At 41.7% G+C, this 19604-nt stretch overlaps 1 protein-coding gene and 1 long non-coding RNA gene across 4 annotated transcripts in view; one reads left to right on the forward strand and one right to left on the reverse strand.

Moving 5' to 3' along the window:
* LOC123784349 (uncharacterized) overlaps positions 1-1688 on the reverse strand; it is a 109314-nt gene extending 107626 nt beyond the window's left edge. Inside the window, exons 1-2 of the long non-coding RNA XR_006777434.2 lie at positions 1596-1688; positions 796-889 (exon numbers count right to left, since the gene is read on the reverse strand). This is a non-coding gene — a long non-coding RNA (uncharacterized LOC123784349). The remainder of the gene's footprint in view (positions 1-795; positions 890-1595) is intronic.
* A 58-nt stretch (positions 1689-1746) lies between these two features.
* CXADR (CXADR cell adhesion molecule) overlaps positions 1747-19604 on the forward strand; it is a 54308-nt gene continuing 36450 nt past the window's right edge. For all 3 annotated transcript variants that reach the window (XM_045785455.2, XM_045785456.2, XM_045785454.2), the window contains exon 1: positions 1747-1926. In XM_045785455.2, the coding sequence (XP_045641411.1) occupies positions 1884-1926 (43 nt within the window). In that variant the 5' untranslated portion in view covers positions 1747-1883. The remainder of the gene's footprint in view (positions 1927-19604) is intronic.

Here is a 19604-nt window from a genome sequence, read left to right on the forward strand (position 1 = left end):
TAATTTCAAAAGATTTCCTCTAGTAAGTGGTTGAGATAACCCATGAGGAGTGAGTTTAATTTCTACTAAAGGAGACACTTAAAATAAATCTGTGCTGCTTTTAAGTGATAAAGTAGAAAAATTTTATGTAAGTCTGAAATAGATGTGAATAACTTTAATACTTACTCTTGTCTAATTTCATGAAGTATAATGTGTTGAGTAAAATTTTAAGTTCCAAATATTTTATACCTTCAATTATATCCAGGAGAATTTTTGTTTCCTTAATAGGAAATCCCTAGCAGTTAGTCTGGACTCTCCTTAGATCAGTCACGACTCCACTGGAGACAAGTTAAATCAGGATCGCTGGACTGGGGGTTCGGATATTGGTATTTTGCAAAAGTCCTCTAGATAATTTCATTTTAATTTTTTTAAAAGATTTTATTTTTAAGTAATCGCTACACCCAAGGTGGGGCTGGAACTCAAACCTGCAGATCATAGGTCCCACCCTCCACTGACTGGGCCAGCAAGCCACCCCTCTAGGTAATTTTAATGTCCAGTCAGGATAGCAGACCACCAGGCTAAATTTCAGTTGAGCAACTTTTATCTTACTAATAACTGATTTGCTTTCCTTTGCTGGTTCAATAAATAATAAGAATTTTTCCAATAACTTTTTTTTTATTAGCTACCGCACCACTGAGTATTTATGTGCCAGGCACAGTGCTCAACATTCCTTTTGAGCATTATCTAATCATAGCTAGGTGTATTTCCAAATTACTTGCCCAGTTAACTGTCCCATTCCGGGACCCAAGAACTTACCCACTGCACCACACTGCTTCTCTCCTCTAATGCACTCCTGATATGGAATTGTCGAGAACACCAAAGTCTATCAGCAGTTATAAATAAACGTTATCTGCAAAGAGCAACCAAGAACACAAATGACACAAGAATGAGTATGGAGGATACCAGGAAGTGACACTGTAGGTTGACCAGGCGATTCAAAAATCTCTAGTTTCCCGGTCCTCCCAACACCTCCTCCAGCCTTTTAAACAACCACCCCTACTTAACCCCAGTTTTAAAGCTCACTGGTCCTTGATGGTCAATTTTAGGGCGAGAATAACCTTTGAATTACAAAGGGTCAAAAAACCAGCCTAGGTATTTCCCAAATCCGAAGCTGCAGTTTAGGGGGTCAGTCATTACTGGAGATGGGGAAAAGCCTTCTCGAGCCTTCCACAGCAGCCCAAAGACTCAATGAAATCGGAGAAAATGCCAAAGGGGTGCGGGGGAGGTGCTGTTCAATTCGCTTTCTCCAGAGCCTTAGGTGGGAGACCTCGCAGCAAACGGCCAGAGGTGGGAAGCGTGTCTGGAATCCCCCCTTCCATTCCCTACTACCCTGAGGGGAGGGCGAAGTAAGTGCCCGCGGGGCCAACCACATTTGCCGCCCTTCAGGATCCCGGGCGAGTATGTCCCGTGCCGCACCCTGAAGGAAGGGCGCGACCGCCGTTTCAGTTGTCTGGGGAGAGGGGCTGGCAGGACCCTAGAGCACAAACCCCGATTTAATTGAAGACACTGAAGCAGGGACCCCGGCTCTTGCTTGGGGCGAAGGGCTGCCTGCTCACCCCAACGCTGAGCGCAGCTGGCGCGGGAGTTTCCTACTCCCCAGGATCCCTAGGGCAGCCCGCGCTGGTTGCCATGGTAACCCCACGCTCCTGGCGGAGCCGGCGCGCGCCGCGGGGCTCAGTCACTACCGGAAGTGACGTGTTTCACCTGCCAAGCGAGGGTGGGGTGGGACGGGGGTGCGAGGTGCCGCCGCCGCCAGCCAGTCGGGAGCGCGCAGGCACCGGGTGACTGAGACCCCGGGTGAGAGCCGCCTACCTTCAGTCACCGCCCACGGCCGGGCCGCCACCATGGCGCTTCTGCTGCGCTTCGTCCTCTTGTGCGGAGTCGCGGGTGAGTGGGGGGCAATTTGGTTCCTAGGATTCCAATTGCCGGCACCGCCCTGGGGCGCTAGCTGCCTGCGGCCACCCGGGAACAATGAGGCGTGGGGGAGGGGACGGGTGCGATTTGGGGGCGCTGCGGCAGTGGTGGCCGTGCGGGCGGTGTTGCACTGGGGTGGTTTTGCGGAGCCAGGCGTGCAAACGGGGAAGGTGGAACGGCTCGGAAGGGAGCCATGCGGGGGCGTGAGGTGTCGGGGGGGGAGGGGGGTGGGCGGTAGTCGGGACCTAGCCGCAAGATGAGGGGCGGCAGTGGAGGGGCTCCCCGGGCGCGGGTGGGTGGGCGCGGCATGCCGGGTGCGCCTGGCGTTTTTCCCAGACCATTCTTTGCTGCGGGTGCGAGCTTTGCTTTATTTGCTCTTGCCCTTTCCCTTGTTAGCCGTCGTGTCGTGTCCGTCCAGGGTTACTAGATTTCAGAAGCCTTGGGCTGCGAGTTTCCAGGTGTTGAGCAGTCCAGGCGGTGAGGCTGAATTACAAACGCCATGATTAAATAGACACTGAGCTTTTCAGTGCCTCAGATCTTACAGGCTAACTCTAGGAAAGAGGCGCTGAACGAATAGTAGCTTGAGCTTTGATCGCGTACAAGAGGCGAGCCCAAGCACGAGAACGGTAGCTTGAGCATTCTTGATCTCATAGAAGAGGCGAGCCCAAGCACGAGCTGTTAACTAGAAGGTAGCTCGACGAAGTAAGCGGTTGGAAACCCAAACTAGGTTCCTGCAAAAATGTAGTCATGATTTCTGCAGTCCCGGAGCAAAGTGCAAAGAAATTCGTAACCTTGGTTTGCGTTTATGATGAGTTAATTCATTTTGAAGATAAGAGGGGATGACTTGTACAGGGCAATTCCTAAAGGATTCGCCAAGTACATTTTTCGACTGCGCCTTCCTCGGGAGGGAAAAAAAGGCATTTCAAAAATGCGTGGACCATTAGAAGGCATAATCATTTGACGCTTTAAAAAACTGATCTGTTTTCATGGCAGTGTTTTTTTTACTAGCTGATCTGGTTTGTCAAGGCAAGCACATGTCACGTTTAGAATTAACCAAATGGTTAATTTAAAAAAAATCCATAGGTGCGGCGACCCTCAGGAGGCACACTTTGTGTAGCGTCTGGAAAGATTTTTTTTTTTTTTTAAGTGTTCCAAAGGATCGCGTGGCCCTTTTTGTTGGGATGGCTCTCCGCTTCCTGTTGAGATGTTAATTCCATTGTTGGATGCCACATCTGTGAGCATTACTCATGGGATCAACATTCTATTAACAAGTCTAATCTTCGATGTATAGCACCACCTCCACCTTTTTGATACATATCATTTAGACTTGGGTGAAATTTCTGAAGTAAAGCTTCCGGAAAAGATGAAGGGTCAGCAACCAGTTTACTCGATACATTCGCACCTTTGTTTTGTCCAAGACTAAACTGAAGTTGAAGTGGAAAATGCACGTTCTCTCCGGGAAAAATATTTTAGGCTACATCTAGAGCAGAAAAGTGAAATAACATAAACCATGTAGAGGACTTTTTTTCCCCCTGGGGATGTTCCAGATAATTGTCTGGAGTTCATTTTTTCTGGACACCTCACTTTGTTAGGTACAATCTCAGCTGAGGATATTTTTGGTACGTACAGAGTCATTCAACTCATAAACCTTATACTAGGCTGGTGAACTTCTCATGAAAGGAGTGCTGTCTTTAGCTTGACAAGACAACTATTTTTGGTTACAGTTTTCCAGCTTAGGAACAACTCAGAAAGCTATGTTACTGATGTATGGCTTTGAGTATTTCTTTAGATACTCTTGCCATTTTAGGCATTCATTGCTATGAATTTGATTTGAGTGGTAACAAGATTGGCTTCTACATTTGGCAAAACAAAGTGGAGGAGGCTTACATATTAAAAAATTGCAGTACAATTTTTTCTTTAGATCTGTTTCCATATGGATTACAAAGAGTTTTGTCATATATTCTGGTTGCTAGTGGAAGTCCTTTTGATGCATTTTATTACCTACCAATAGCAAGTCATTCTACCAGTAATAATAGTGGCAGTGGTGGTAGAGCTATAGCAATAGTAGTAAAATTAAAGCCTTGGTTGAACAGTTATTAAATGCCAGGGTGCTCTTAAAGGCTTTACATATACCCCATCTACCTAGCAACCCTGGAGGGTATGTATTATAATGATCCCTGTTGTACATGTGAGGAAACTGAGGCACAGAGTAGTTACATAACTTAATTTGCCAAAATCACAAGTTTCCTCCTTAATCCTTGCTCTTACCACTATGCTGTTTTGCCTCTAAAGCAGCCACTTTCCTCTTGGGTTACCTCTAATTGACCTCCTGACTTTCTATCAGCGGTTGGTTATCTGTCATGTAGTAAGAACCTGCTGTTGGTTTGACTGTGTGCCAAATACTGAAGACTTTTATTAGCCCTTTAATTTCTTGATCTTAGTTGAATGCTTTCAGACACTATTACGAAAACGTGAGGAACCAGGGCTCAGGGGGATGTTGCTAACTCATGTGGTCCATGTACCAGCAACATCAGCATCACCTGGGGATCTTGTTAAAGTTTGGGGTGATGCTGTTTCTCACACTGTGAACATGAATGAACCTAAAAAGTACTTGTCTCCCCGCCACTTGTTAACCATTTGATGGCTGCAGGCCTCTGTCCTTTCTATGTGCCTCAGTTGCTTTGTATGTCAAGATAGGGATCCTACCATCTCAGTCATGATGGAGCAAAATGAAATGTTTTATCATTTTGCTTTCCTGGAGTCTTCCTTTGCATCAAAAATATGTTACCTCTTTTACTGTTTACATTTTGGCCATTATACCAACCACCTAAAAAAATGTTGCCCCTCCTCCAAGGCAAGCCACTTTACAGTGGCTCCTTACCCTGCTTGTGGTGGGGTGTCCCTCAGTTACTCAGCTTATCTCATTGCACTAGGTCACATGGCAGGGGCATTACTTGTGTTCTTGTTATAGTCCCAGTGTTAGCTTATGGTATGTGGTAGATAGCAGATGTTTAGCAAATGTCGTGTGACTGAAAGTTTGCAGCCTTTTTATCACTAGGCCTGTGTATATGATGTAGCTCTCATCAGTTCCAGCTCGCTCTGTCTCTCCCTTCTCATCAAATAAAGATGGTCCTCGGAGTAGTCATTCCAATAGCCTTGTCTCATTCAGTTGTTAGTCTAAAGAAGTTAAACTTTTTCTTTATCTTTGATCTCATTGTTCTATTCCATGCCAGTTGCTAGAGTAACAGTAACCGTGTGCCAAATGCATTTATCTTTTTGGAGCTCCTTGATACCTATTTTGGTTCTTTCCCATCCTGCTAACCTGTTCTTCACCGACTTCATAGTAGGTCCCTTAAATACCAGCCTTCCCCATGATTTGGTCCATAGTCGTCTTCTCTCCGTCTTAAATGTGGGTGACCTTATTTACCCATTACTATAACCTCCAGATAGTTGCTAGTGACTTAAAAATAGTGCCAGCTCAGCCCACCTCTCTGAATTCTGGGCCACTACTTCCAACTGCCTAACGTTCACATTCCACCTGAATGTGCTTTAGTACCTCAGATCCTGCAAGTCTGGGGGCAAACTCATCCTTTAATTAATTGATTACATGATCTAATCATTCAAATATTTATTGCCTGCTATGTTCTGTGCCTGTGCTGGGTGCCCTTACAGTAGTATAGAACTTTGCAAGGTGCAAAGTTTTGATAGGACATTCCCAGCAGATGGTACAGCTTTTGCAAAGGCATGAAGATCTGAAAGAGTATCATGTATCTTGAGAGGTGAGAAATTCAGTTCATTAAAGCATCTAACCAGCACTTCTCGAACTTTTGATGTGTATCTGAGTCGTTCTTATAAGTCAGGTGAGGCCTGAGATTTTGCTCTTTAACAAGTTCCTCATGGTGTCACTGCTGACCACACTCTGGGTGGGTGAAGCTCTAAGGCTATGCCAAGAGCTTAGTAGGAGATGAAAGATGATTGTACCACCCTCCGTGGTGGCACTAAGAAGCTTGTGGAGGCATTAAAGAAGTGAAATTATACACTGAGATTATTCTCTTGAATGCTAACTCGGCAGCAGTCCTGGAGGCAGGTACAACCAATGGGTCTGGCACTAACACAGGAAGCTGTCTGGGATGATGTACACATAAGCAGTCCCTGTTGAAAAACTGAGTGGTGTTGGGCTTCCTCTCTAATCTGAAAAGTTGTTTTGAGGGAAATGGACTGAAGCCTGATAGCTGGTTGGTTGCAAGAAGTAGTTGGAGAGAAGCAGTAAGATTCCTGGCTTTGAGTGAAGTCACTGACTTGCAGAGGAAGAAAAGAGGAACACGTTTTAGGGGAAGCGACCAACGAGCTTAAGTTTGGACAGGTGGTATTTGAGGCACCTGAGGGGAATGGAGGTAAAAAAATACCTAGTAGGAGGGTTGAATCAAAGGACTGGATCTCAGGAAAGAGACAAAGATTGGTGATAGAGAATTGAGAATCGCTGCTGCTGAGTGCCATCTCTGTAAGGTTAACCAGGAAAAGCTGGTAGGACTAGGAGAGATGGTGAAATGTGATACTGGAGCACAGCAACATCTAATAAATAACACAGAAGGTGAACAATAAGGAGTGATGCGGGGGATGTAGCAGCACTGTGGGATGAGGGCTGTCCCAGAAACTGGTGCAGAAATGAGGTCAATGGGTCTTACCATTAGGAGACTATTGGGAACATTCAGGAAGTTCTTGATTCCACAGGGAGGGTGGTTTCTGTACTGGGTAAAGCTAGATTTTCATAGATTAAGGAGTGGGCATCAGGTAAGTAAAGAAAGAGAAACACTTACTAGCATTTGCTGTTGGCTTGACAGTAAAGCGTTGCACAGATGACCTTCATCCCAAGGGAGAGTAGCAGACCCAGGGGATAAAGTAGAAGCCAGCAGATAGGGACTCCCATAACTTCTAACCACCAGACCTAGAACCTTATTCTTCATTTTCCTTTGTGCACCCAGTTTCCTCCTTAAATGTTGGGGTTCCTCAGTTTATGGCTTCAGTTAGCATTTATGCCTTGATAGCTTCCAATCTATTTCTAGTCTGTCTCCCAAGCTTTTTCCCATCATTTGAAACCCCCACTTGACATCCCCTGATTAGACTTCCCACAGGCACCTCCAAATGAACTTGTCTACATAACCACTGTTCCCTCTCCCATTAAGTGGCTTTTTCAGCTGTGAAAATGCCCAAGCAGAAATCTGGATACCCTACGTTTCTGTTCTCTCATCCGCTTACATGCAGTCAGTCTCTGAGTCACTTGTATCCCACCAGCCACCACTCAGAGTCCAGGTTATGCCAGCATCTCTTAGTTGAAATAGCTTCATTGGCATTGGAGAAGTGAATTTTCCCCTGCTCTGGGCACATTACATTACTGGAGCGTGTTCTAAGGTTTATCAAGTGGGTCTTTATTACAATTGTTTTTCCTCAACAGACTGTACATTTCATGATGTCACGGATTATCTGTTTATTCCTTATTTCATTCCTATTGTGTGCACAGTGCCTGTTAATGAAATAAATGGGGAAAATAGTTCCAGACAGGAATTGATGTATATTGACCTAAGAAAAAGACCTAGAGGGAAAGAACATTTGAAGGTCAAGAATGGGTACATCATGGAAGAGGTGAGCAGGGCTGGGCTCAGTATCCTGAACAGGCCAGCTTGATGTTTGTCAGCTTTGCTCTGCGTTCAGTAATGGAGTGAATTTGTGTTAACACTCAGTCTCATTTTAATCTCCTATTGCAGCCTGTTCTCCCAATCCCCTTGTTTCTATCTTTCCTCTGTTATATACAAATCATTATCAGGTGTAATGAAATAAAGGCAAGAATTGATACTGGGAACTTTTAATTTGGTTCATTTGGTAGCCAGAAAGGAATGGATATGGACTTTAAAATGATAAAGTACCAGACATAATTAAAAATTATCTAAATAAAATGAACTTATGGCTTTATCCTGTTGTTTTTCATCTATCTTGTTTTGTTTTGTTTTTAAGAAAAATCTAATATTCTGGAATAATTGTTAGATTGGTTTTGGAATTAGACTGGTTTCTGTTAAGAGTGTGGTGGTATGTATCAGTAAAAAGCAGCAACCTTTTTTGGTGCTGGTTCCCTACCTTATTTTCTGCTCAGCTTTCTTTGGGAGGCTGAAATGACAAGTGGTGGAATGGGAAGGAGTTGGGAAAGCTTCACCCTGGCATGATGAAGTGATCTGTTGAGGAAGCTGGCTCGGAGCTCATGGTTTGGTTTGGTGATCTCTTGGGGCTCTATTATTGGTATTGCTTTGTAGTTTGTTCACTCTGTTGACTCCATTACTGTCTCTGTGTAAAAATGCAAAGGAAGCTGAAAATGTTTCTACATTCAGTGGCGAAATGGTGACTTAAAGAGACAGTTTCTCTTCTGTGCTTTCCCACAGGCCTTTTCTGTCACCTTTCTTCCCTCACCTCATTGACTCACTCTTCCAGGTTTCAAATAAAGAGTTAGCCAATTAGAGTTTAAGCATTAAAGGCTTTAACTTGACTCAGCAGTATTTGCAATTTATTTTAATTAGCAGTGTGCTATAGAAGAGAAGACTATGGCCTGCCCTGTTGACCAAGGGAAGGTAGGCTAAGGGAGGGAGATAATAACAGTCTATTTTTAGGGTAGGTGTGAGATCAATGGCATGGTTTAGTTTGTCTTTTGATAGTTGGTGAGAAAAAGGATTAACAGTCAAATTAACCAGTGTTAATTGGTTAACTGAGACAATACAAATTTCCTTTGAAACTATTAAATCACTTTTATTATTTCAAAGGTATTTTACAAGTTGGAATGGGAATGACTTTGATTTCATTTACTCCCAAGAAGTAAAAATGTATTTAGATTTCAAGTAACTAATTGTGGTTACTTTTTCACCATCCCATAGTGTAAATGTATGTTCTGAGTGAGTTTTATAAGTTTCTCCAGAGGAGGGGTAGTTTGGCTGCACAGATCACATGCTCTCAAGGAATCTCAGGACACATTCAGATACAGTGAACCAAATGTGTTCAGCCACATCTCTGTGGAATTGTTAGTGACTGTAGCTGACCCTTTCGGTCTCACTTGGATTCCCCAGTGAAGAGAGCTTTGAACTCCTGAATACCAGACGATTCCCATGGGGATTTTCCCTAATGGGCCAGACAAAAACTTTTGAGTGTTTTGTGCCCTGGGTTGTTGTACAGTAAGAATTGAGAAGAATCTCTAACTACTTGGTTGTACAATGTGAAATCTGATACTTTTAGAATGAACTGGTAACTCTAGGCTGGAAAAGTGATTGTACCTTTTTTTCTTTTCAGTAAACATACACATATATTTTGTTTCAAAAACACAAGAACATTATACAAGTTTTAAATTTATATTTGGCAATAAAAGGTATCAATAGATGCATTATTTATATAACTTCATCGTGGAATTTGAATCAGTGCTATAAATATGTTTCAGTCACTAAATCTAGATCATCACAGTGAGCCAGAATGCATAGTTGTTACGATGTAACTTAATGGAGAGAGAGGGCTCCAGCGGTGGAAGGGCGGGTAGGGACAAGCCGACTCCCCTGCTAAGATCATGACCAGAGCTGAAACCAACAGTCAGATGCTTAATAGACTGAGCCACCCAGGTGCCCCGGTGGAACTTACTTTTTATGACAATTTTATAAGTGCCTCATTTGAATCTGCTCTCCTGACAATTTCTGGGTAGGAAGAACATTTTGTATTATTCTCATTTATAGGAATTAAATCCAATAAATTGTGACATTGGCCTAAGCAGTGCTGTCCAGGAGAACTGTAATAGAAGTCACATATGTAATTTAAAGTTTTCTGGTAAAGCCACATTTAAAAGTAAAAAGAGGGGTGCCTGGGTGGCTCAATCACTTAAGTGTCTGCCTTCGGCTCGGGTCGTCGTGGTCCCGGGGTCCTGGGATAGAACCCCACATAGGACTCTCTGCTCAGTGGGAAGCCTGCTTCTCCCTCTCCCTCTGCCTGCTGCTCCCTCGTGCTCATGCTAGTGTGCGCGCTCTCTCTCTCTGTGAAAAATAAATAAATAAATAAAATCTTTTAAAAAAAAAAAAAAGAAAAGAAAGGTGAAATTAATTTGAATATATACATTTTTGTTTTTTTGTTTTTTGGTTTTTTTTTTCTGGCTTGCCTTAAGCATATGTTACAGGGGTGGTGGGATTTAGATGGAGTCGGAACTCCGGGGTGCCTCAGCCACAGCAGGTTGTGCCTTGTAGAAGTATTTGAGTCTAGAGTTGTGAGACATTGCAGTTCTTCGAAAAGAATACATTTTGTTTAGCTCAGCATATACAAAATATCATTTCCATATGTGATCAAATTAAACATTAATAAGATTAATTTTTTTCCCTACTAAGTCTGAAATCTGGTTAATATTTGACATACACGCATCTCAAATCGCAGTAGCCGTGTTCCAAGTGCTCAGTAGTTGTATGTACCTAGCAGCTACCCTGTTGGTCAGCACAAGTCTAGAAATCGGAGCATTTACATTTTAGGTATGAGGGAGAAAAAAGAAATACATGCACAAAAAAATCACATTTTTAACTTGCCTGTGAGGGAAATAATTGCATTTATGGGAAGGTAGAAAATAAGGACAGACTGGCACCTGATGATGGTTGCTAGGGAAATTTAAATTCACTTTGGGATATTAGAAAGGAATTAATGCAAGACTGAGACAGTCAAGTTAGACATGCTTACAACAGGGGTGATTTTTCTTATTGTAATTAACCCTTTCTTTATTACCTTCAGGATTTTCCATAAGGAGTTAATATTTACTCATTTTGCTCTTGTATCTATTTCTTTGCTTTCTAATTTTCTGTGATCTCATCTTTATAAGATGTTTTACCTGAGTTTTGTTTTGTTTATGTGTATTTGCTTTGTTTTTTGCCAAGTACTCGGTTACTTTTACTGTTTCATGTTAATTAAAGGAAGAGAGCCTGAGGTTTTTATGAGCAAGGAGGCAGAGGCAGGTTTTTAAAAATAGAGCAATATATATTATTCTGTAAAGGTGATGAAAATATTCACCATGGCAATGGATCTGCTTTACCTATAATGCAAAATACTCTTTGCATTTGTTTTGCCAGAGAATTCTGAGTTTAACATCTGTGTATTAAGGAACGTGGGGAAGGTAATATACTACATAGGTTGAAAAAAGGCTGAGACTTAATTCTGATTGCATTTGAAATTCCTGAGATGAGTATTTCTGTGTGTGTGTGTCTGTGTGTTTGTATGAGGGAGAAAGAGAGAGGAGGGTGGGGAAAGGGTGTGTCACAGTCCAGTTCAACAAATACAGAAAAAAATGTCTACATGTTTACATTCTTAATTCACCCTGACTTTCCACTATAATTTACGTTTTCCCTGGTCCTGATTTATAACATATATTAAATATTCTTTATTTAGAACTTCAATTCCTGTGGAAGACATTTGAGGGTAAATAAATCATATAATGTGTATATATGGGTGAGATGGTGTGATAGATGCTTCAGAAGATATGAGGAAGACACCATTCTGATACTGTTAGCAAGCTTGGGGCCAGACAAGCGAGTCAGGCGCTTACTCCCCCAGCTATGATTCTCAGCAGATCAGGCTGGGAATCAGAGCAGAAATGGTACGTCATATAAAGATGTTTGGTTTTCTGGGGTGCCTGGGTGGCTCAGTCGTTAAGCGTCTGCCTTCGGCCCAGGGCATGATCCCGGCGTTCTGGGATCGAGCCCCGCATCAGGCTCCTCCACCGGGAGCCTGCCCCTCCCACTCCCCCTGCTTGTGTTCCCTCTCTCGCTGGCTGTCTCGCTCTCTGTCAAATAAATAAATAAAATTAAAAAAAAAAAAAGAAAAAAAGATGTATGGTTTTCTGATTATTCTTTTGGGGCCCCACTGGCTTCTCCAGACCACTTTCGCCTCCCACCACTTCGTGTACCAATCCTTCAAACTTTTGAGTCTCCTGCCCTCTGTTTATACCAAACTTCTGGTTACTTCTCCACAATGACCAAGAAATGCCTTGCCTTATACTGCTGTCCTGCCCCTCTCCCATCATTGCATTATTTTGGTCTTTTAGGATTTACATTTTACAGTTCACTCTGGGATCATGACCTGAACCGATGTCAGTCACGTAACCAACTGAGCCACCCATGCACCCCTCTTCTAACATTCTTACACAACAGTTACTTGACCTCTCAAATACGGTGATTTTTCTTTCCAGTTTACTGGAGCAGGCTTCTCTTTATACTTCTCCTGAAGTCCTGAACTCTGTTGGCATTGTCACCTAGCTTCCTGAATTTCTGTCATACCTTCTATCCCTAAGATCTTTGGGCTCTACCACCCTCTACCCCACCTCTGGTTATTTTAAAACCAGAATTTCTCCAGAGTCCAGGGTCCCCTGGTCAGAGTTCAGTTCTGTCTCTGATACGGATTGATCTTATAGGCCAGTTTCTTTGCTCCTGCTCATGGACTGTGGCGCACAGTTGTGTACATTGGGGGGACTTTATTGTCCCAGTGCGGCTAAGCTTTTTTTTTTTTTTTTTTTTTTGTAAAGTCCATTTTATAAAGCATCGGGACATTATATTTTTAACAAAAACAAAGTAAAAATAACCTTTGTCTCTAACTCCTTCAGCTCTTTCAAATTTCTTTAAAAGTAATAAACCTTTTAGGAGCACCTGGCTGGTTTGGTGGGTAGAGCATGCAACTCTTGATCTTGGGGTCATGAGTTTGAGCCCCATGTTGGGGGTAGAGTTTACTTTAAAAAAATTTTAAAAAAGTAAACCTTTTATCTGAAGTGTATGACATATAGAGAAGCACAAAGTTTAAAGCATTATTTACACATATTCAGGCGAGAGCATTTTCACAAAGCAGAAACATCTGTTTAATCTCACCCTGATCAGGAACTAGAATCTATCCCACATTTCTCATTTCAAAACAATCCTTCAGGGGCACCTGGGTGGCTCAGTTGGTTAACAGTCTGACTTTTGCCCAGGTCGTGATCCCAGGGTCCTAGGATTGAGCCCGCATCCCCTCGTCGGGCTCCCTGCTCCCTCCCTCTGCCTGCCCACTCAGCTCCCCCTGATTGTACACAGTCTCTGTCAAATAAATAAATAAAATCTTTAAACAAACAAACAAAACAAAACAAACAAAACAAAACAAGACCACACATCACACTTCACCACTCTCCTTCTACTCTTGAGAGCCAAGTTCCTCAAAACGGTAGTCACTTCTGTTTCTTATTCTCACACATCTCAAGTTCCCAAGCTTTCCTAGTCACTTCTTCACTCTCTTCTGCCTTCTGTGTGGGTTAGTGTTAGCACTTTATGTACAAGCAGTTATACAGTATATGGTTTTTGTCTAACTTTCACTTCTCACATTAGAAAGTTTATTGATTTTGTGTAGCTGTAGTTTATTCATTTGCATTGCTATGTGGTATTCTGTTGTGTGACTTTATCACAATTGATTTACCCATTTTATTGCCAATGGACTTTTTTCCCCCGATTTTTTGCTATTGTGAAAAATGCTTCTGCGTCATTCTCATTCATGTGTTTCAGTGCGCATGTGTACACATTTCTCTACCTGAGAATGGTGTTTCTGGGGTCCCGTAGGTAATACCTATGTTTAACTTTAGTTCAAATTGCCGAACAGATTTCCAGAATTAATCATTCCAATTGACACTCCCACCAATAGAGCTTGAGACTTTAGTTGTTCCACATCCTCATCATAGCTTCTTTTCATTTTGGCTATTCTGGTGGGTGGATAGTGCCATATCATTTTTTTAAACACCCTAAGTATGGAAGTTTTCAAATATATAAAACAAGGAAAAATGGTATGATAAAGCTAGCTTCATCAACTACGAGCTTGTATCATTTGAATTTGTGATACCATTGTGTAACCCCCCACTTCCTTTCCCATTCCTCTTCACAGATATTTGACTTGAACCTGTCTCCAGAAACACTTTACCTACATTTTTTCTGCCTCTTTTATTCCAAGTAAATGCTGTATGCCTCCTCTGTCTCAGAGAAAATAGAGGCTATCAGTTACAAATTCCCTTAATTTCCTGTACCTCAGTGTATGAGCTTATGTATAATTGTACCAGTCCTCTTATGTCCTTTCCTTCATTCTTATCTGTTTGTTTGTTTATTTATTTATTTATTTTAAGGTTTGTTTATTTATTTATTTTAGAGAGAGTACACATCCCTGCGCGTGAGGGGAGAGGGGCGGAGGGAGAAGGAGAGAGAATCTCAGGCAGCGCAGGGTGGGGGTGGGGGGTGCTCCATCTCACAACCCTGAGATCATGCGTGACCTGAGCCGAAATCAAGAGTCAAGCGACCATAACCAGCTGAGCCACCCAGGCATTCCCCTCCATTCTTACTTTAAAGTGTCTTGTTTCCTATTTTCTAGGCATCATTCTTTTGTGGGGTGTTGATCCTTCAGTCTCTGAGTGTTGTGCTATGTGTATTTTTAAACCTCTTTCATTCTATTTGCTCTTTCCTTCTGACTCATATAAACATGCTCTACATTTCTCATTTCAGAACAACCCTTCCTTGACTCTCCATCACACTCTACCACTTTCTTCCTACCCTTGAGAGCCAAGTTCCTCAAAACAGTAGTCGCTTCTGTCTCTACTCACACATATCAACCTCTGTAGGTAGATATATCCCATTGCAACTCCTCAAAGCCTTTACCAAATCAGATTTGGCCTAGGTCACTAATTGTGCTCTTTTTTCAAACGTAGTAGATATATTTCAGAGTCATTTATTTACATAACATATTTTGAGTTCTTCCTGTATGGAAGGCACTGCTTAAGTGTGAGGGATAAAAGATTAAAAAATACCTTCTCAATACTATAGGAATTTATGTCCTAGTAGAAGTGACAGGCTTTTTTTTTTTTTTTTTAAGATTTTTATTTATTTATTTGACAGAGACAGCCAGTGAGAGAGGGAACACAAGCAGGGGGAGTGGGAGAGGAAGAAGCAGGCTCCCAGAACAGCATGGAGCCCGATGTGGGGCTCGATCCCAGAACCCTGGGATCACGCCCTGAGCTGAAGGCAGACGCTTAACTACTAAGCCACCCAGGCGCCCCAGTGACAGGCTTATAATGTGACAGTGAATTGTCATATTAGATACTGTTTATTGAAAGATGATACCAGGTTGTGCTGGAACTGTTCTAAAAGCTTTTCATACATTCTTTTATTTAATTCTTAAAATGGAGTAGGCATTATTAATTTCTATTCTAAAGGAGAAAAACACTAACTTAAAAAGGCTGGAAATTTGCCTATAGCCAAGCATTTGGTAAGCTCAGTCTGAATTTGAACCCAGATCTGACTTTAGAGCCCATGCTATTAATGGACAGAACTGCTTCCATAATTCAGTATGCTCATGTGTCAGAAACGTCTGCACATTTAAGTGAGCTATGAGAACTGCTTACTACCTTTGAGTTGTGGAAGAAGGGGAGGAGATGGATGTCAGGGGAAGACTCCTTGGTTGATTGATTGTCTAAAATTAGGACATATTTAGATTTGAAATAGATATTTTAGTTCAACACCCTTAATTTATGTTTAAGCCCTAAAGAAGCAATAACATGTCCAAAATGATAGTGGGTTTTGTTGTCGTCGTTGTTTTGTGTCAAATGACAACAGATTCTTAGTCTAGTATTTATTTCCCTATTAAAAATAAGTTCACCCCGGGGCACTTGTCTGGCTCTGTCAATAGAGCTTGCAGCTCTTAATCTTGGAGTTGTAAATTCAGGCCCCACATTGGATGTAGAGATTACTTAAAAATAAAATTAAAAACAGACAAATAAAGATTCACCCAAACTCCTGAACCATGTGCTACCTAAAATTCTGTCTCCTACAAGTTTGGTATAGCAGAGAAAAAGTGTGAATTCCAAGCCCTCCTCCACCCGTGGTGATTGGAGTGGGGTGTAAAACCTACTCCTGATGATTCATAGTGATTTTTATTTTTATTTATTTATGTATTTATTTTTAGATATTTATTTATTTGGGGGGGGAGTGCACAAGCAGGGGGAGCGGCAGGCAGGGAGCCCGACGCAGGACTCGATCCCAGGACCCTGGGATCATGACCTGAGCCCAAGGCAGCCGCTTAACCGACTGAGCCACCCAGGCGTCCCCGTAGTGATTTTTAAAACCAGATCTCTGTGTTCAAGGGTGTTTACTGGTGGACTTCTACTTAAAGGATAAATGTGGCTTGGCAGCCAGTCTGCCTACATTTGTATCTTGCTCCCCTTAGTAGCTTAGATGCCTCTCCCCATCTGTACTTCTTCACTGTAAAATAGGGGAATGGTTTTACCTTCTTCAGAGTTACGAGAATTTAGAGTTAATATGTATACACTTTTGAAAAATGCCTGACACATAATAAGCACCCAGTCACTGTTAGTTACTGTTTGTTGTTAAGATAATCATTTCCCCCTTTCCATCTCAGTTTATTTTTTCCTGGATACCTGCTTGTTTTCTCGATGGGGGCAGGGAGCTGGAGATTCATATTTTAAAAACTGCATAGAAAAGCATATAAGTCCACTTAATGTCATGTCTTATTAACTTATCTAACTGTAAGTATTATTTTCTTAGCTCTGAGTACATATTAACATACTGTACTGGGTAGCCCACATGGGAATTTAAACAAGCAAAACCCCTAGACAGCAAAGAGCGTAATTTCTACCTTCCTCTTAAGTGTTTTTCTTCTCTCCCCCAGCAATATTGAAAGGCCTAGTTGCAGTAGTTAACTATAGTATTAACATATTTAAAATGTTTTTTTCTTTTTCCTTTCTAGAAACACTATTTAGGTGACTTTTAAAAATTGCTAATCCCAAAGCAACTTCTTGGTGAGAAGGAAAGTTGCCACAGGTTGGAGGGAAGGTCAAGGAAATGATCTAAATAGCATGGCAGTTATTGTTTAAAAGCTTTTCTATTTATTTTATTTTTATTTTTTTAAGTAAACTCTGCCCCCAGTATGAGGCTCAAATTCAGACTCTGAGACCAAGAGTCACATGCTCCGCTGACTGAGCCAGCCAGGTGCTCCGGCTGTTGCATTTTTGCAGGAATCGGAATATCCTAGTGACTTGATTGCTAACACAGGCATCTGTAGTATTTGTTATCAGAGGCACACAACAGAATTATACTTGTCCTGATCCCCATGTCCCTTAAACATATCAGTTCCTGATTTACCCAGTTTAACATTAAAATAGTAACTCTTAGAACATTCTTTTACATTTCTCAAAAAAAATCAGTAAATTAATAACCATTGATGTTAAGTCATCATAATGTACCCCTTCCCAAGAAATCAAAGAAATACGCAAGACTTTTGGAATGTAAATTTAAATTCTTTTTTTTCTAGTCTTTTCCCCCCTTTTTAAAAAATATCTTTGGAATGACTCCAGATATTTTGAGAAACCATGCATCAGTATGTAGTATTTTTTATTTTTGCTTCATGTTCTAAGGATAGTTGAAAAATAGGACAAGTGACTTTTCCTCGGCTGTAGTTGTGATTTTAGAATATTTACACATAAAAGGTTTTTTTTAAGTTTTTCTTCATGTCCAATTTCTCTCATGTTAATGTAACCATATATAGAGTTACATACATGTTAATTTCTTACCAGATTTGCTAATATTTCTGGTAATGTGCGTATTAAATTAATAAGCATCAGTCTTTGCTCCTGTCAGCACATGATCAGGTTTGTTCAGCCTTTTATGAGCTGTATCCCCTGTCTAGCGATCATTGTTCCATTCCTTTGCTTTCCTGGATTCATGGTCTCCTATGGCCCTCCTTCTCATGCTTTTCCCACAAGGACTGATGGTTTTGTGTCCCATTAATCACCTCTTCTTTCAAACAGTTCCTTCACGTTCCCTCTTCTCTGAGCTCCTGCTCTCCGCTTAAAGTTCAGCAGTTTTGGCTAACGCCAGGTCTGAGGGGTTATTTTTGTTTTATTTTTTATTTTTGTATAGATTTTATTTCTTATTTTAGAGAGAGAGCGCAGAAGAGAGTGTGAGCAGGGGGACGGGCAGAGGGAGAGGGAGAAAAATCTCCAGCGGACTCGTGCAGAGCCTCCCGCAGGCCTCCATCTCAAGACCCAAGCCTAAATCAGGAGTTGGACAATTAACCCACTGAGCCAGCCAGGTGCCCCTCCGGGGGTTTAGTAAATGAGGCTTGGGACATACCCTCCGGAGATGAAGTCCTGAGACACTGTCAACTGAGTGAAAGTGTACATGCTTCGGGTGGGCCCCGTAAGCAACTCCCAACAACAGGAACACGTTACTGTATAATACAGAGGAGACAATTAAACACTGCCTGTGTAGGACAGGGAGAACCTCAGAGAGGTGACAGGTAAGAGGTACTTTGATAAATGGCTGAGATGCTCTCAGTGGGAGAGGGTGGGCAACATGCACAAACACAAGGGCTCCACAAATAGGACTTACCTTTTTCTCCTTAGTGCTTCCTCTCCTTTCTTTGAGTTTCTATGTTTGATTGGCCCCAGACACTTTGTTGTAGTTCCGTCTTTAATAGAAAAAGGTCTTAACTGATTTTCACCTACTTTTAGTTGCATTACTTGTTAATTTTTCTCCACTACTTTGAAATGGACCATCTTTCATCTGTTTTCCTTTTCTTACGTGAAGGTACTTGTGCCTGTGAGTTGTGTTTTTTTCTTTTCTTTCTCTCCTTCCTTCTGTCCTTTTTTACCTGAGTCTTTGACTTCAAAATCAAATGTGAAATGTTCACTGAGGGTACCGGGTAGGAAGGGCACACAATAAAGTAGCAACTTCAGTAAAGCAGGAAGGTGCTTATGATGGAGGCAAGAGTTGCCTGAGGTGTACCTAGAAGACATCTAATTCAATCCATGTTTGGGCACGAGGAATGCCTCCTAGAAGAAGTGCCCACACTCAGACATGATCTTTAAAATCCCTGTGCATGTGCCATCATTGGTCAGACTTCACATTTTATATCTTTTTGTTAGAGGTAAAAACATGAAAAATATGTTCGAAGCTATTCTGTTTTGTTTCCCAAGAGATAGAACAACAGAAAACCTTCCTCTTCTCAGCAAGTTTGTTAAAAGCTAGCTTCTGATTTTCTGTCCTAATACAGTTAAATTTGTGTTTTTTTCCTTCATAGCTTTGGTGTTTTCTATTTTTAAGACTTTACTTATTCAAAACATAATTGAAGATTCTCACATTTACTTCTCTTTTTAAATCAGCCATAAAATTTCATGAGCACTTTCCATTTTCCAATGATGTTAAGATTGCGAGAAGGAAAAGATACCTGAAGACCATCCAGGTCAATGGGTAGCTTAAGCTTGAAGAAGTTTGTTAAAGGGATCAAAGCAGGTCCTCAGTTCAAAATGTTGTCTTCCTACTAGAGGAGTAGAGTCTTCCATTACCATTCTTAGGGCAGAAACAGATCCGATGTTTGGTGGCAGATGACAACATCAGGGCTAAAAAGATACTCTGATGAGCTGGTGTCATTTTGATGCTCCAGTGGAAGTCAGACTGGGCAGGAGAGAAGCTCTGAAGAAACAAGTGTTTGAAATTTGGAGATGAAAAAAAAGCAAGCAGAGAACTGGGAGATGTTATTTCAGTCACTGCCAAAATGGGATGTAATTCATTTTGTTTACTTATATAATCCAG

This window comes from Ursus americanus, chromosome 4 (genome assembly GCF_024610735.1).
Source record: "Ursus americanus isolate L20-20 chromosome 4, mUrsAme1.1.p, whole genome shotgun sequence".
Taxonomy (NCBI): Eukaryota; Metazoa; Chordata; class Mammalia; order Carnivora; family Ursidae; genus Ursus; species Ursus americanus.